Raw genomic sequence first — 18095 nt, forward strand, 5'->3', positions numbered from 1 at the left:
ATTGCATTGGGCAAATCTGCTGCAAAGGACCTCTTCAAAGTGTTGAAGAGCAAAGATGTCACCCTGAAGACTAAGGTGCGCCTGACCCAGGCCATGGTATTTTGAATCACATCATATGCATGTGAAAGCTGGACAATGAGTAAAGAAGACCGAAGAAGAGTTGATGCCTTTGAATTGTGGTGTTGGCAAAGAATATTGAATATACCATGGACTGCCAAAAGAACGAAGAAATCTGTTTTGGAAGAAGTGCGGCCAGAATGCTCCTTAGAGGCAAGGATGGAGAGACAGGGTCTTACACACTTTGGACATGTTGTCAGGAGGGATCAGTCCCTGGAGAAGGACATCATGCTTGGCAGAATACAGGGTCAGCGGAAAAGAGCAACACCCTCAACAAGGTGGATTGACACAGTGGCTGCAACAATGAGCTCAAGCATAACAATGATTGTAAGGATGGCGCAGGACCGGGCAGTGTTTCGTTCTGTTGTGCATAGGGTCTCTATGAGTCGGATCCGACTCAACGACACCTAACAACAACAACAACAAAATCCATCTGTGTTAATAACCAAATAAATAATTGCAAATAATTAAAGAAGCCAAGTAGTAGTTTCACTCTGAGGCTAATGTTTAGTATAAGATTTGCAAAGGAGTTAATGGGAGTTATTTGCTTCCCAGTCACAGGTGCCAACTTGGAGAAACTTGTTCCCAGCTGTTGGTACATCTAGGCACAGAGAAATATGAAAGCAAAATTTGATTAAAGATTTGCCCTCAGAGTCATTCCAAACTTCCAAAGAAAACAAGTTTGATGGCAACAATAAAGATTAATTCTAGGCAAACTGTGATCTTTGTCATAAAATATTGCTTGCTGGGCCTGCCTCTAGAGTCCTTCCTCTTAGAGATCCTAACCTGAGTAAGGATTACAACAATGTTTTTGTGATATAAGACTTGACACCAAGCAAGATTTTGTGTATGTATGTATAAGAAATAGACCCCTTAATGGAGACCATAGCACTGAATTGCTTGACATTCAGCAGTGTGATCTTTTCCAACTCCTACTAAGCAATAATTTGTGGAACACTGCTGAAAAACTGAAATTGTTCTTTCTCAATTTCAGGGGAAAAGGGAGAGCAATCATCAGGGTCGTCTGGGTTTCTTGTCCTCATGCAGATTTGGAGCAAAATTTGAAACCTATGGTTACACAACCTTACAAAGATTTGAAAACAAATGTCTTGACCTGCATACATCCCTTTAAGCATCTTTCTAAGGCAACAAAGCATTCAATTTCCTTATCTATCTGCAACCACTGATAAGAGCCCATTTGGCTTTTCTTCTTTCAGGTTGTGCAGGAGGAGATCCCCATTCCTTCCAGCTTTGTGAGGCTGAGTTATTTGAGCAGCCGTACCCCCGGGTATAAAACCTTGCTGCGGATCCTTCTGACACATTCAACGATTCCTGTGGGAATGATAAAAGTACACCTCACGGTAGCTGTGGAAGGACGACTCACACAGAAGTGGTTTCCTGCTGCAGTTAATCTCATCTACACATTTGCCTGGAACAAGACCGACATCTATGGACAGAAGGTTTGGGGCCTGGCAGAAGCTTTGGGTATGTTGAACCAATTCTATGTAAATAACAGTGTTACGTTAACGAAAGAGAAAATACTAGTTGCATATTAATTGTATTTGCAATAATTACGGGTTTCTTCTGTTTAAAGGATCTAAGGCATTTTTCATATAAATACTCCTTTTGGGTCTGTTTAGAGTTCTATTTTGCCACCGTTTTGCTTCTAAACGATTTTAGCTCCCCTTTCATGATGGCTGCATACCAGTGGAATCGCACAATATCTGACTTATAACTGTCTCCAGAGCTGAATGTTACCTTCTAACTGTGACCTTTGGTGTGGCATTCTTTGGGCCACGTTTTTGGATCTGACATTTAGGCTGTCATTTCCACTTAAAAACTACAAAACTCTAACTTATAGGCATCTCCACTTATTATCTCTTATGTCTAAGATGGGTAGACTCCATTAACTTGTTACTTCAGTAGGTTAAATAAAAAATCATTCTGCCTTCCTATTCCTTTTGATTTTCTGTAATCTTAAGACTTTAAAACCTGGAATCTTATACATAGTAGGGACCTTAAGAGGTCCTTTGGGCCTACAGTTTTCAGATCTGTAATTCTCTCAGACAAATGACATTTTTAAAAAAAGAGACTGAGCCACGTTTACCAACTTTTTATTTTTCCAAGTCAGAATACTAAAAAAAATAAAGAACACTGTGATCTACTATTGCAGTAGGTGCCGTTGAGTTAGTTTCAACACACAAAGACCTTATATACATGAAACACTGCCCAGTCCTGCACCATTCTCACAATCATTGCTATGTTTGAGTCCATTGTTGCAGCCACTGCATCAGTCCATCTTGTTGAGGATCTTCCTCTTTTTCACCCACCCTCTACTCTACCAAGCATGATGTCCTTCTCCAGGGCCTTGTCCCTCCTGATAACATGTCCAAAGTACGTGAGATGAAGGCTGGCCATCCTTGCTTCCAAAGAGCATTCTGGCTGTAATTCTTCCAAAACAGACTTGTTTGTTCTTCTGGCAGCCCATAGTATATTCAAGATTCTTCACCAACACCATAATTCCAAGGCGTGGCTTATTCTTCAGTCTTCCTTATTCATTGTCCAGCTTTCGAATGCATGTGAGGTGATTGAAGATAGCATGGCTTATGTCAGGCGCACCTTAGTCCTCAAAATGACATCCTTGCTTTTTAAACAGATTTGCCCAATGCAATATGCGTCTTTTGATTTCTTGACTGCCGCTTCCATGGATGTTGATTGTGGATCCAAGTAAAATGAAATCCTTGACAACTTCAATCTTTTCCCTGTTTAGCATGATGCTGCTTATTGGTTCAGTTGTGATGAATTTTGTTTTCTTTATGTTGAAGTATAATCCATACTGAAGGCTGTAGTCTTCGATCTTTATTAGTAAGTGCTTCAAGTCCTCTTCACTTTCAGTAAGCAATGTTGTGTCATCTGCATAACACACATTGTTTATGAGTCTTCCTCTAATCCTGATGACTCATTCTTCATATAGTCCAGCTTCTTGGATGCTTTGCTCAGCATACAGATGGAATAAGTATGATGAAATGATACAAACCAGACTCACACCTTTCCTAATTTTAAACCATGCAGTATCCCCTTGTTCTGTTTGAACAACTGCCTTTTTTTCTATGTACAGCTTCCACACGAGCACAATTTATGTTCTGGAATTCCCATTCTTCAAAAGGTTATCCATAATTTGTTATGATCCCCACAGTCGAATGCCTTTGTGTAGTCAATAAAACACAGGCAAACATCTGTCTTAGCCATCTAGGGCTGCCACAACAGAAATACCACAAGTGGGTGGCTTCAACAAACACAAATTTATTCTCTCAAAATCTTGGAGGCTAGAAGTTCAAATTCAGGGTGCCAGCTCCAGAGGAAGGCCTTCTTCCTTGGTCAGTTCTAGGAGAAGGCCCCTGCCACTGACTCTCCCCGGTCTAGGAGCCTTTCAGCTCAGGGACCCCAGGTCCAAAGGACACGCACTCCTGGCCCCGCCTTCTTGGTGCCACGTGGTCCCCCTGTCTCTCCCCTCCACATCTCAGGAAAGACTGGCTCAATATTTGGATTAATCCTGTAGATTGAGTCTACATAACTGCTGCTAATCCCATCTCATTAACATCATAGAGGTATGATTTGCAACACATAGGAAAATCACATCAGATGACAAAATGGTGGACAATCACACAGTACTAGGAATCATGGACTAGCCAAGTTGACAGATATTTTTTAAAAAAAAGTTTTTTCGGGGGGGGGCACAATTCAATCCATGACAACATCTTTCTAGTACTCTCTGCTTTCAGCCAAGATCCCTCAGACATCAACAATGATGTTCCTCATTCCACGTCCTCTTCTGAATCTGGCTTGAATTTCTGGCAGTTCCCTGTCCATGTACTGCTACAACTGTTTTTGAATTTTCTTCAGCAAAATTTTTCTTGCGTGTGATATTAATGAAATTGTTTGATAATTTTCCCATTCTTTTGGATCACATTTCTTTGGAATGGGTACAAATATGGATCTATTCCAGTCAGTTGGCCAGGTAGCTGTCTTCCAAATTTCTTGGCATAGACAAGTGAGCTCTTCCAGCGTTGCATCCATTTGTTGAAACATCTCAGTTGGTATTCCCTCAATTTCTGGAGCCTTGTTTTTCACCAATACTTTCAATGCAGCTTGGACTTCTTCCTTCAGTACCATCAGTTCTTGATCATATGTTACCTCCTGAAATGGTTGAACATTGACTAATCTTTTTGTGTGCAATGACTCTGTGTATTCTTTCCATCCTCTCTTGATGCTTACTGTGTCGTTCAATATTTTCCCCATAGAAACCTTCAATATTGCAACTCGAGGCTTGAATTTTTTCTCCAGCTCTTTTAGCTTGAGAAATGCTGAGTGTGTTTTTTCCTTTTGGTTTTCTAACTCCCAGTCTTTGCACATTTCATTATAATACTTTACTATTGCCTACCACTACCATAATTTTATAAAGCAGGGATACCTTAGTGCCAAAAATGGGTAATAGTTTGTCATAAGAAATGGTGGTAAGCAACCTGACAATGACAGAGAGAGACAGAAAGACATCAATGTCTTTATTTCTGTCACTCTGTGGGAGACCGTGAAAACTTTCTGAGGGACCTGGCACAAAATCTGTAGATCTACATTTGGGAGCCATTGATTCTTGTGCCTTCGGGCAACATCTCACGGAAACCACCTTTGGACAGATGAGAAGACTATTTTTAAAGCTCTAGCCTCCCTTGGAAGTCTCTATCATGGTACAACTCCCATATGCCCATTGCCTGTTGCCGTCGAGTCAATTCCAACTTATAGCTACCCAATAGGGCAGAGTAGACTGCCACATCTTTCTCCCTCGAAACTCTCATATGGCTGACCTATATTTCTTAGACTACAATGTGTCAATTTCCTCTCGTTCTTTTCAGAGGAAAATAAAACGAAACCAAACCCATTGCCGTTGAGTCGATTCCAACCAACAGCGACCCTATGGGACAGAGTAGAACTGCCCCATAGGGTTTCCAAGGAGCAGCTGGTGGATTCAAATGGCCGATCTTTTGGTTAGCAGCTGAGCTCTTAACCACTGTGCCACTAGAGGAAAATAGGGGGAAAAAAAGACTGATGGCCCTTCTCTGCCCAAGAGGCCCTCATGTACTTAAATAATTGACTCACCTGTGTTGCAGTCTATGAGAATTCAAGGAACGGATTCAGATTCCCTCAGTAACCGTCCTTTTTCCTCAGCTTCTCATACCCTGTGGTCTGCTGGTTTGCTCTGTGCCTTGCACTCAGATTCCTCTGGACTGGGTCAGCCAGCTGCTATACAATATAAAACACCCCTGTAAAGCAGAGCTGTAACTACCACTGAGGTTGCTGTCCAGCCCACAGTGTCCTGCTCAATCCTTGTTCCAGTGACTAAAGTGGTTAAGAGAACAACTCTGGAGACAGACTCCCTTCCTGGGTTCATATCATCCCTTCTCTACTTACTAGCTGTATGACATTGGGTAAATTACTTAGTCTCTGAATACCACAGTTTCTCCATCTGTGAACTGAGTGCCATAAATAGCATATTTACTCATAGGTTCATCATGATATGAGAATTAAATGAGATGAGTAATATAAAGTGCTTGGCACATGCTAAGCACTCAACAAATGTTGGTTGCTGGTATTTCTATTTCAATTTTGCTATGGCCGGGGTATTGGGATCACATGGTATAAAGCATGGAGCCTATGCAGATGTCTGTTGCCTCAGCTTCTCTAAGAAAGGGGCTTTGGGTATGACAGGCAGGCAGTCCCTCTCTGTTAGTTGTTTTTCATTTGCCCTCCCTGCCCACTCCACCACTCCCACACACACGTACAATCTCTTCTCTTCCATTCTCTGTTCTGTGCCCTGAGATGCTAGCTTCTATAGATTGCATTGAGTAGACTCCTTTGCCTTCCAGATTCCCATTTGACTTGGCCAATGGGTGACACCAACCAGAGATTAGGAAGGAGAGAGAGGTGAGGGTATGTATCCCTTTTCAAGCCTCACTGCTTCACATGCAGTTCTGGTAGTGACTACATTAGAAAATGGTAGCTCCTGTTGAGTAGCCTCTTTTCCATATCCCCAAGCTCTCTCTGGGCTTCTGTGTCATCATTCCCATCTCTTTGCCCTTGCAAGCCTAGAGGGCTTCCCACTGTTGCCAGTCCCTGGATAGGTCACCATTCCTTATTGATTTCCTTAGCGCTGACCCGTTACCAAAAAACTCATTGCCATGGAGTCAATTCCAACTCATAGTGACCCTATAGGACAGGGTAGAACTGCTCCATAGGGTTTCCAGGGAACACCTGGTAGATTCGAATTGCTGACCTTTTGGTTAGCACCAAACTCTTAACCACTATGCCACCAGGGTTTCCTAGCTCTGCTCACACCTCTGTAAATAGTCCCTTTTTCAGTTCTCTACAGTGAATACTTGTGAGTGTGACATTTGATTCCTGCTGGGACCCTGACCGATGTGTACTCAAAGCCTCACATTCTCCTCTCCAGGATATTATTCTGTAGCGCTTGCTTCACTAGGTGGAATTCCTGTAACTATTCTCCATAGATCTTTGTTATCCAATTCCTTACGACCCTCCTCAGAACCCTTGCTGGGTTTTTTCCCCCACTTTTTTTTTAATTGTGACATCTAGAAATTTATCCTGTATACTCCTGTAGAACTAGCTGACTGATACAATAAGTAGCAGTCATTGCTTATTAGGCCTCTCATAAATGCAGCTCAACCTCACCTCTTTTTAAAATAACAGTTTTCGTTGTTGTTGGTTAGATTCCGACTCACAGGGACTCTGTGTACAACAGAAAAAACACTGCCCAGTCTTGCACCATCCTCACAATCATTGTTATATTTCCACACATCATTGTAGCTACTGTGTCTGTCCATCTCGTTGAGGGTCTTTCTCTATTTTTCTGACCCTCTACTTTACCAAGCATCATGTCCTTCTCCAGGAACTGGTCCCTCCTGATAACATGTCCAAGTTTGTGAGACAAAGCCTCACCATCCTGGCTTCTAATGAGCATTCTGGCTGTACTTCCAAGACAGATTTGTTCATTCTTCTAGCAGTCTGTGGTATATTCCGTATTCTTCACCAACACCATAATTCAAAGGTGTCAATCCTTTTTGGTTCTTCCTTACTCATTGTCCAGCTTTCACATGCATATGAGGCATTTGAAAATATAGTGGCTTGGGTCAGGACCACCCTAGTCCTCAAGGTGACATCTTTGCTTTTTAACACTTTAAAGAGGTCTTTTGCAGATTTACTCAATACAACACAGGTTTATTGAGATATAACTCACATACCATAAAGTTCACCCTTTTAAAGTGTACAATTCTGTGGGTTTTAGCATATTCACAAGGTTATGCAACCATCATTACTATCTAGTTCCAGAACTTTTTAATCACTTCAAAAGGTAACCTGTACCCATTAAGCAGTCACTACCCGTCCTCCTCTCCACCTACTCCCTGATGACCACTAGTCTACTTTCTGTCTCTATATATTTGCCTACTCTGGATATTTCAAACAAATCGAATCGTATAACATGTTCTTTTGTGACTGGCCTCTTTCACTTGTCGTAATGTTTTCAAGTTTCATACATGTTATAGCATGTAACAGTATTTCATTCTTTTTTAAGACAGAATAATATTCTTTTGTATGGCTATACCACATTTTGTTTGCCCATTCACAGTTGATGAACATTCAAGTTGTTTCCACCTTTTGACTCTTCTGAATAGTACCGCTATGTGCATTCATTTACAAGGTTTTGGTTGAACACCTGTTTTTAGTTCTTTTGGGTATATATCTAGAAGTGGAATTGCTGGGTCATATGACAAATCTGTTTTTAATTTATTGAGGAACCACCAAATTATTTTCCACAATGGCTGTATCATTTTTTCAACCTCACTTTATTTATAAGATGTGTTAAAAAAAACTTCCTTTTAAATAACTTCAGCGCTAGAGATTCTAAAATCTCCCTCCTTATTCTAGTTAAGCACCCTTAAATGACCTACTTTCTAAAATGTCCATGGATGATTGAATACACAACTAAAACACAAAGAGAAGCAGGCTTTCTAGTACAGACACCAGTACTGAAGCCTCCATTCCTATTGTTTGTTTATGGGTGTTGGTTTACTTCCTATTTCTAAAATTGTGTTCCCAGTCAAAACTTCCTCAAGCATTCCAGCTATTTTTGTTAGTTGCTGTCTAGTCAGCTCATAGCAACTTTATGTATAACATAATGAAACATTGCCCAGTCCCGCACCACCTGCATGATCCTTGATATGTTTGAGCCCATTGTTGCAATGGTTGGTGGATTCCAACTATAAAATGGCCTTAACTAAGATGCTTAAAAAATATGGTATTGGTTCCTTTTTAAGGCTAATAACAGTAAGAAAAACAAGAGTTGATGAAAAACAAAAAAAAAAAAAACCAAGCCAGTTGCTGTCAAGTCTATTCTGACGCGTGGCGACCCTGTGTGTTTCAGAGTAGAACTGTGCTTCATAGAATTTTCATGACTGTGACCCCTTGAAAGCAGATCAGCAGCAAGGCACCTGTAAGTGGGTTTGAGCCACCACCCTTTCAGTTAGTAGCTGAGCACTTAACCATTTGCGCCACACAGAGCATCCAAGAGACAATGAACACAGTGAGAGAATGTCCAAAGAGGAAGAAAAAAATGTTCCTTGTGTTTTATGTGCACTTGGGGGCACATTTTTTAGGGTAGGTAGAGAAAGGAAAGTGGCAAGGCTCTCAAGCTGAGCAGCCAAACTAATTGCAGGTGTGGTACCTAGGATGGAGTATGGATTATTTATATTGTAGAAAGTGTCGCTGGTAGCTTCATCATGGTTTTCAAGTAGGTTGAAGTGATTTTATTTATTAGACGGTTTCCATCACCATGGACAATAAGAGAATTTTCTGACAGTGGTAAAGTATTAGAACAGGTGGTAGAGTGAAGATGGAGAATCTACTTCCCTGAAGATGGATTTCGAGTCCCTTAAGAACACAACAGACAATGAATGGTTTAGGCAATAAATGGATGGAGACAAAAATATCAAATATGTGGCATTTGAGCTGGTACCTTAATAGCTTTGACTGAATTGAAAGAAAGGGCTAGGGAGGGAGAAGGGGAGGAAGATTTATTTGTTCTCTTGGCCATATTTAATAGCCATATTTAATGTGGTGGTATAGTGGTTAAGAGCTCGGCTGCTAACCAAAAGGTCAGCAGTTCAAATCTAACAGGAGCTCCATGGAAACCCTATGGGGCAGTTCTACTGTCCCTATAGGGTCACTATGAGTCCGAATCGACTCGACTGCAGTGTTTTTTTTTAACCGATGTAGAAGTAAACAGACTAAATATTGTACCAGTTACTAACAGTGATGCTTATACCCCACCCTTCTCAGATTTCCTTAGGATTCAAAAATCCTAGTATAGTCTTTTGATAGACCAATGCCCCGCTCCAAAGATGTCCGTATCATAATCCCCAGAACCTATGAATATGTTACAATACATACCAAAAGGGAATTAAGGTTGCAGATGGAATTAGGGTTGCTAATCAACTGAACTTATGGAGCCCTGATGGCCCAGTGGTTAAAACAATCAACTGCTAACCAAAAGGTCAAAGGTTCGAAACCACCAACGGCTCTGCAGGAGAAAGATGTAGCAGTCTGCTTCTGTAGAGATTTACAGGCTTCGAAACCCTATGGGGTCCCTGTGAGTCAGAATCGAATTGATGGCAGTGGGGTTTTGGGAATCAACTGACCTTAAAATAGGGAGATTTATCCTGGATTATCTAGGTGGGCCCAATGTAATCACAAGGGTCCTTAAAAGCGGAACAGGGAGGCAGAAGAAAAGGTTAGAGTTGGAGGAAGGTAAAACTACAGAAGACAGGCACAGAGAGATGCAACATTGGTGGTTTTGAAGATGGGGGAAGTGAGCTATAAGCCAACGGATGGGCTGGCCTCTAGAGGCTGGAAAAGGCAAGGAAGTGGATTCTCCCTTAGGGCCCCCCAGAAGGAATGCAGCCCTGCTGACGCCTTGATTTTAGTCCACTTATGCCCATTTCAGACTTTGGACCTCCTTAACTGTGAGATGACAAATGTGTGTTGTTATAAGCCTTTAAGTTTGTGGTAATTTGTTACAGCAGTGGTAGGAAACTAACACAAGCCTTGACCAACGTTCATATGGTCCCAGTGGTAGCAAGGATTTTAGGTTAAAACTATGGCCAAAAAGGTCTCCCACTCTTCTCCTTTCCCTGCCAGTTAAATAAGAATCTCTGACCCACTCAATTTTGGGTGATAGAAGAGGGGTTCAGGTTTAAACAAGTTGGATTTGAAGTGACGCCAAATACACACTGCTGTCGAGTCGATTCCGACTCATAGCGACCCTATAGGACAGAGTAGAACTGCCCCATAGAGTTTCCAAGGAGCGCCTGGTGGATTCGACCTGCTGACCTCTTGTTAGCAGCCGTAGCACTTAACCCAAGTGGAAATGCCCACATAGTTTGAAATGCGGAACTCTTGTTTCTCACACAGTTCAGCTGTAGGGAATTGGTGTGACTGCTAAGGGCAATAGTGTGGCAAAAGAAGAATAGAGTGTTGAGGGGCAGCCAAAATGAGAAAAGGAGTAACTAAGATCCTAAGGTATCCCACCATTTTATAAATAATGGAACAGACTCCCAACTGGAGGGATAATGCCAAAGTGAATAAATTAGTAACAGAGGTTGTGAGAACTCCTTCCTGGGAGAAGTATCAGTGGCAACTGATAAGATTGATTAATCCAAGTACAACATTGATCAAGTGGAAGAAGAGGAAAGTCACCCCCAGGGTTCCAGTACAAAAGCCACAATCATCACTTCATCCGGCTTAAAGATTTTGTTGTCTGATGCAGAGACAAGACTCCCCTGCTAAAAACTCCATGTAAACATTTGAAATATTTTGGCCTTAGTGCTTTACTCTCTGGCTCTAAGGCCTGATGTCTGGAAATCATTGTATTTTATCTGATTTCTTTCTCAACTCTGCTGCTTGCAAAACAATGTGAAAAAAATATATTATTGTTAAGTTCACCGCTGTTAAAATTCTAGAGAAGGCTTATTTAATTTGACAAAAATGGCTTGTTCAGGGGCTCTGATCTGCATTCATTATGTGAATTTTGTCAAAATAATTCCCTATGTCCGCCTGTGTCCGCATATATTATCAATATGTAATCATGCATTCTGCCTGGTCTTCACTTTAATTAAATTAAATTACAGCGGTTTAGCGTCCTGAAAGTTCAGAAAATCAGCCCTCTGCCTTTAGTAGCACCGCTCTAAACAATTCTATTTTTCTTCAAGGTTATTGGCAACAACAATTGCATAATTATTTAGTACAGTAGTTTGGCTGGAAAGCGTGGTGTTTCAGGGAGAACTAGACTTACTAAAAGTTCACAACACATAGGAAAAAAAAGTATGTCTAAATTGCAGTAGAGAGAAACAGGGGAGCATTAATAGTAATAGGTGCTAAGCTACAGTTGCTTTGTGCACACAGAACATTCCTGAGAACGATGCTATAGTGTTCATAAATTTCCCTTCAGTAAAACTTAAGTAGGCTGGGCAGCCACAAAAATAGCATCTACTGAATATTTTAATAATAAATGAGTTGTGCTTTACAATTTGCAAAGTATTTTCACATACATTATCTCATTTTAATCTGTAGAACATCCCTGCCTGGTAAGCACAGCAGGATTAATGTGATCGTCATTTTTACAGAGGGGGAAACTGAGGTTCAGCAAGAGTACGTGACAGAGCAAGGAGATTCAAACTCGGGTCTCCCGGTCCTGAGTTCTCTATGAGTCTCACTGCTTTCTCTTTTAACTAAAGTGACCAACCCACCTGCCAGAGTGCCTAGTTCAATGCCCCAGTGGCTTTCTGTCAAAGAAGCTAGCAGAGATAATAATCTTTCATCATTTCTCTCCACTCAGGAATTCATAATCATTAACTGAGAGCAGGACTGTTGTATCCATTCTACTTTCTAGGCACAGTGCCAAGGATATGAGTTTTTCAAGGCCTTCGACAAATATTTGCAACCATAAAAATAAGTTTATTGGCACCAAAATCTGAAAAGAAAATCAGAAAATCAACTCTAATAAATGTTTAAATAGACATTTGTCTGCAAAATGGAGCATTATGTCACCCAGTCATTTGCAACTCAATTCCTACATTTACATATAGAAATATGTTTAATGTGGGGTATGGGTCATGTCCATTTTAATATGTCTGATAAGATGTGAGATGGGACCTCCAAAAGTAAAAGTGCCTGGAGTCTACCAAGGTTTTAAAATGGCCCTGACTGATGCCCTGGTAAGCAAGTGGTTTGTGCCCATTTCAAACTGCTGGTCACACCTATTAGTAAATTGGGAAAACCATTTGGTGAGTCTCAACCAACAATGCTATTAAAAAATGGAATAGAGTGGAATAAAAGTGAACAGAATAGATGAGAAGAGAAACTACTAGAATTTGATGGTAATAAAAGAGTATCTTTTTGTAAAACTTCTGTTTCCGTTATACATGTGTGTATCTCCCTATGTGCATCTGCATCACATTTAATAAATTGTGTTTCTTATGACTGTCAAGCATAAAAATCTGAAAACCATTCGTAAGATCATAAACTTGAGAGATTGAAAAATGATTTACCAAACCATGTGACTCCTTTTCCAGGTCAATATTTATGACTATTCTTGGCACCCAGTCCCCTATACTCACCCATCTCTGGGCATTACAGAGATATTCCTTCAGGATTGAGTGACCATATAATTTATCATTTAAACCAAGACACTTTTGAAACTGAAAGGAGATGCTGTAAATACTTCCATCAAGATGACATCATAACCTTGGCCAACTACGATAGACGGTACTTTTACTTCAGGGCTCTCCCTAGCTTCCAAACCTAATTTCTTAAATTCTGAGACAATAAAAAGTTATTCATTTAGCACTTCTAGATTGTGGGTGTTTCCGTTAATAGCTGTGATCCAGCATAGTCAAAAAAAAGCATGTGCCTATGAGTCAGTGAGTTTGAGCTCTGGTTCTGCCATTTACTAACCAGATGGCCTTGGACTAGTCAGTTCACCTCTCTGAGTTTTTATCATTTCATCTATTAAACTGGAGTAAACATGTCTTCCTCATGAGTTTTTAATGAGTCTTAAAATTAGATAAAATACACAATTTTTTTAGCTGTATGTGTTATGCAAATGTAAGGTGATATTTTCTGTGGTAGTTATTAAGGAAGCCGGAGCCCTGGTGGCACAGTGGTTAAGAGCTCAGCTGCTAACCAAAAGGTCGGCAGTTCAAATCCAACAGCTGCTCCTTGGAAACAGATACTAAGGAAGCCACAGATAAAAGTTCCAGAAAGTGGGTAGTCCTTCAGGATATGGCCTCGCTCACGTGACAAATTATCTTGCTGGCACATAGAGGGGCTGAAGGCTTGCCGAGTCGTTAAATAACATCTTTCTTTCCACTGCAATATTGCATCCCTTTTAATCAATCACATTGTTTCAAAGGATAGCCAGTCTATTTTAAACATGATGTTATTTTCTAAAACTCCCAAACAAAAAACAAACAAAAAAAAAAAACTCCCAAACAAAGCCTCCCAAATAAAAATGCCTAAATACAGCTAGAAGATAGTAGTAGTCTTTTGCTTTATTGTTTTTACTGGGGGTGGAAGGTGATAGGGTAGGAATTGTTCTTCTTGTTTTGTTTTGATTCAGTAGAAAGTGACTCTCTAGCCACCCTGACCTTCTTTCAGTCTCCCAAGTCTCAAGGCCTCACACATGTACCATTCTCTCTCCCTGCAATGCTCTTCTCTACTCTTCATGAGGTAAATCCTTTCTCCAGAAACGGGCCTTTCCTCACCTACCCATTCCAAAGGAGATTCCTTTGCTGTATACTCATAACACCCTGCATTTTTCCATTTAACATTTATCACAATTTATATATATATATGGAAACCCTGGTGGCATAGTGGTCAAGAGCTATGGCTGCTAACCAAAAGATCGGCAGTTTGAATCCACCAGGCACCCCTTGGAAACCCTACGGGGCAGTTCTACTCTGTCCTATATGGTCACTATGGGTCAGAACTGACTCAACGGCAATGGTTTTTTGTTTTTTAATTGTATGTGTATATATATATATTTATATATACACACACGCACACATATATATATTTGTCTGTGTGTCTGTTATTTGCTTTTTTTTAAGAATATAAACTCTGTTGGGATGGAGCTGTATTTTTCTCTTGTTCATCCTCATATCCTCAGTGCCCCACACAGTGCCTGACAACAGGAGGGATTCATTAAATATTGCATATGTGTTCAATGACTAAATGAACAAATGGATAAAGACAGAGGCTGAGGGTGACCCGCTGGCCTTGCTCATATAATGGGACGAATGGTAGGCTTGGCAAGGAAGGGAGAGCAGTGCCCAGGTACACAAAGGCACTCACAAATTTGTATGTGAGCCAGTATATCACCCTGCCTTCTGTGGCACATAGGTTATCCAAATTTGCTTTTATACAGCTAGGCTTGGACAAAGCAGCCAGAAAAAAAAAATCTCCTAATATTAGGTGTCAGTGTACAGGGCCTCTTGGTAACAGTGCTGTGTGGCTACCTCACTCCTACATGCTTTGATTTTTTTCCTACCTATACTTTCTCTTCATCCAACCACCTCATTTTTAGCAATATCATGTTTAACCTTTATTTTTGTGAACAGGTAGGGTAGAGATCCTAAGTAAAGTATTAGCAAATCAAATCCAGTGATTTATTAAAAGGAGAATATATCATAACCAAGTAGTTTATTCTAGGACCGTAAAGATGGTTCGACATTAGGAAATCTATTGCTAGAATTCTCTACCTTAATAGACCAAAGGAGAAAACTGTGTGAATGTCTCTATAAGTGCTGAAAATGCACTTGATAAAAATTCAACACCTGATTCTGGCACTCTTAGTAAGCAAAGAATAATAGATAAACAAAGCATATCAGGCTATTAGGCAATGTATCAAATTGACATCTGTACCTTGGCTACTTGATGTCAATCTCCTATCCCAGGCTTTATGGATGAATACCACAGTCACTAAACTGTGCGTCAGGGGCACTGCAGCCCTCAGCCTTCTTGCAGCCCCCTCATCATACAAAAGCTGCTGTTCCAATCAGTACAATGAGCATCCAGAATTATTTTTCCAGTGTTGGATGACTTCGGGGGAGCCAGCTGCAGTATCTCACTCAGTCTTCTTTATACAGCAATGTAATATTTGCAAGGGGACTAACAAGGAAGTCAGAGGTTTTATCCTGTTACCAGAGGACAGAGTCCTCTGTAAAAGTAACGAGCTTATCTTGAAAATGAATGACTCTTTGTTAAGGAACGTTCCATTAGTATCTCTGTGCGGAGATGAGGGAGTGAATGCAGGAAGACAGAAATCTTGAAGGGACTGAGGATGGCCCATGACTCCGAGCAGGTATTCTGCCATATTAACAGCTCTGTCTCAGTTGCCTTCCCAATATCTGCACACCAGCCTGTTACCAGTACACCAGCCCCTAGGAAGTGAAGTCTGGGTCCCCTTCCCCACCTAAACCCTGCTCACTGCCAGGCTGGTTTATCCTCTGCAGCTCTCTGAAATGTTAGGGAATAATTATTTTTCCTTCCTATTACATTATTCTTCCTAGTCCCCACTCCAGAGTGCCAGGGGCTGAATCTCTGCCCTATACCATGCTGTGTTGATGATCAGACGTGATAGGCAACAGGCCGCCTGAGAAATGGTAGTGGTCCACTCTGCTTATTTTGCTGAGGCTCAGCTGTCACAGTAGCAAGCAGGAGTGTGGTGTCAAGGCTTGTTACTCTCAGCACCAACCATCGTATAGCGCTTTTCCTCCATGTTTAATTATATGAAAAAGAGTAGGCGTTTGATGTGTTACAGTGTGCTTCCACGAGAGGAAGTCTAGGATTGGTTGCTGCTGTATCTGCCAGTTCCCCAAGCATTTGGAGAGCAGCTCAACTCTGTGGGGCAAAACATCTGCCTTCTCAGAAGCCAGTTGCAAGATCCAGGATTCTGTTAAAGTGGGATCTGCTGTCAGAAAGAAACCTGGCCTTGTTACTTTGAGCAAGGAGTCACATACAAAAATACCCCAACACACAGCCCTACTCATTAAAGTCAGTTAGAATTTTGGACAAGTCTTAAGTATAAATTATAACTTTATTGGCTTGTAGAGCTTTCTCCGGAGAAAGTAAATCTAATAAAAATTAGAGAGAACGTATTAAGTGGCTGCCGTGTTGCTATTTGCTGTGACCAGGGGGGAAAAAAGTAATATAATTGTGGGGTTTGCAGCCAATGCACTTTTTTGTTGTGGACTGGAGAGCAATTCCAAGAGCAGATAGGAGGAGGTGAAAAGAGTATGTCTCATTACCATTGCATTGAGAACTCTTTAATTGCTACATTGTATAAGCATTTCCTGCCACGGAGTTTGGAGGATCTTTAACTGTTACTGAGAGCAGGCTCCAAACCACCATCGGAGGTCACCAGGGCACATTACCTATTTGCAAGACTGTGCAATCACCTTCCGGAGAAAGGATTCTAGGAGTGCTCACCCAGGTTTACAATGTACAAAAGGCATATCCAGTAATTGCCAGGTATACTGTGGGAAGGAGATGATGGCTTTAAGGGAACTTGTAATTATTGTTGTGATTATTTATTAATCAAGACTTTTAAATGTTGGCAAGAGAAGCAGAACTGTGTTATTCTACACATCAGCATGGCCCTAAGTGTGCTCTCAAACCACTGAAGACTTCTCCAACATGAGATACAATGCTCTATTTGGCTTCCCGGTTTGATCCCCAACACGAACCTATCAAATGCAACCTAAAAAAGAATGCAATTTATTATCATAGACTGTTAGTGCTAAAGGGAGGGGCAATGGAATTATCTAGTCCAGGGGTTCTTAATAGATTTTTATTTGGACTTCGGGAGGGTGGTGAATCTCCTGGAATTATATGCAGATTTTAGTGTACCTATGCATTTTTCTAGGAAGAAGCTCTATAACTTACATGAGGTTTACAATAAAAGGTTTCCTGAACCAAAAGTCTCTAAGAACCACCAATTCTAGTCCACCCCTCTCCCTTTTGTTACAGATGAAGAACATGACTTCCAGAGATGGGGAATAACTTGCTGGAGATCACACAGCTAGTTAATGGCAGATTCAAGGGTTGAAATCTTTTCTGACTCTAAGTCTAGAAGCAGCTCTTTCTATATACCAGCGTTGTTTTAGTAAGCAAAGGGGCTACGATAAGATGTCAGAGAAATTGTAGATAGCATGGGTTTGCCCCATGAGTAGAACCTTAAGAGAGCCCTTTTTCCTCTGAGATTTTGTGTTTCCAGCCACCATAATAGAGAAGAGCATTAGCGTAGCATATCCCAGCGTTATTTCCATTTCATAATTAGCCTTCCCTTGCCCACCCCATTGATTTCTCTTGCCAATAATGCTTGGTTGGAGCTAATAGTAAAATAAATTTGCATTCCGTGAGTCTTCAACAGCTGATGGCAGGGTAGGAGGACACCTCCGTCAGGATGGGCTACGTGAAAATGCAGAGCCTCTGGTTAAAAAATTGCTAAGAATTTCAAGATGGTGACAGCGCACACCAAACCAAGTGTGAGGCCCTTCTAAGCATCGGGTGCTATGAAACTACACAGTTCATACATCCATGAAGCCAGCCCTTATCCCCATTATAAGCTTTGGTAAGGTGGAGAACAAAGGGAAGCCAGTCCGTGATTTTCAATTGGCCACAGGTAATCCACAAATGCAACCTAGAAAGAATGCAACTTTCTAGAGAGTTGTGTATTCATAATCATGAAGACTTTTTGGTTTATCTGCGTATGTGCTTCCACACATGCACCCACACACACAAATCAGCTTGACTAAAATTACCATCTTTTCACCTCACCTAATGCCAAAAAC

General features: G+C 41.0%; 1 protein-coding gene across 8 annotated transcripts in view; it reads left to right on the forward strand.

Annotated features, from left to right (window-relative positions):
• Nucleotides 1-18095, forward strand: part of TENM1 (teneurin transmembrane protein 1) — an 893898-nt gene that overhangs the window by 731152 nt on the left and 144651 nt on the right. For all 8 annotated transcript variants that reach the window (XM_049871612.1, XM_049871606.1, XM_049871609.1 and 5 more), the window contains one exon: nt 1335-1602. In XM_049871612.1, coding sequence (XP_049727569.1) covers nt 1335-1602 — 268 coding nt within the window. The remainder of the gene's footprint in view (nt 1-1334; nt 1603-18095) is intronic.

Source organism: Elephas maximus, chromosome X (genome assembly GCF_024166365.1).
Source record: "Elephas maximus indicus isolate mEleMax1 chromosome X, mEleMax1 primary haplotype, whole genome shotgun sequence".
NCBI lineage: Eukaryota > Metazoa > Chordata > Mammalia > Proboscidea > Elephantidae > Elephas > Elephas maximus.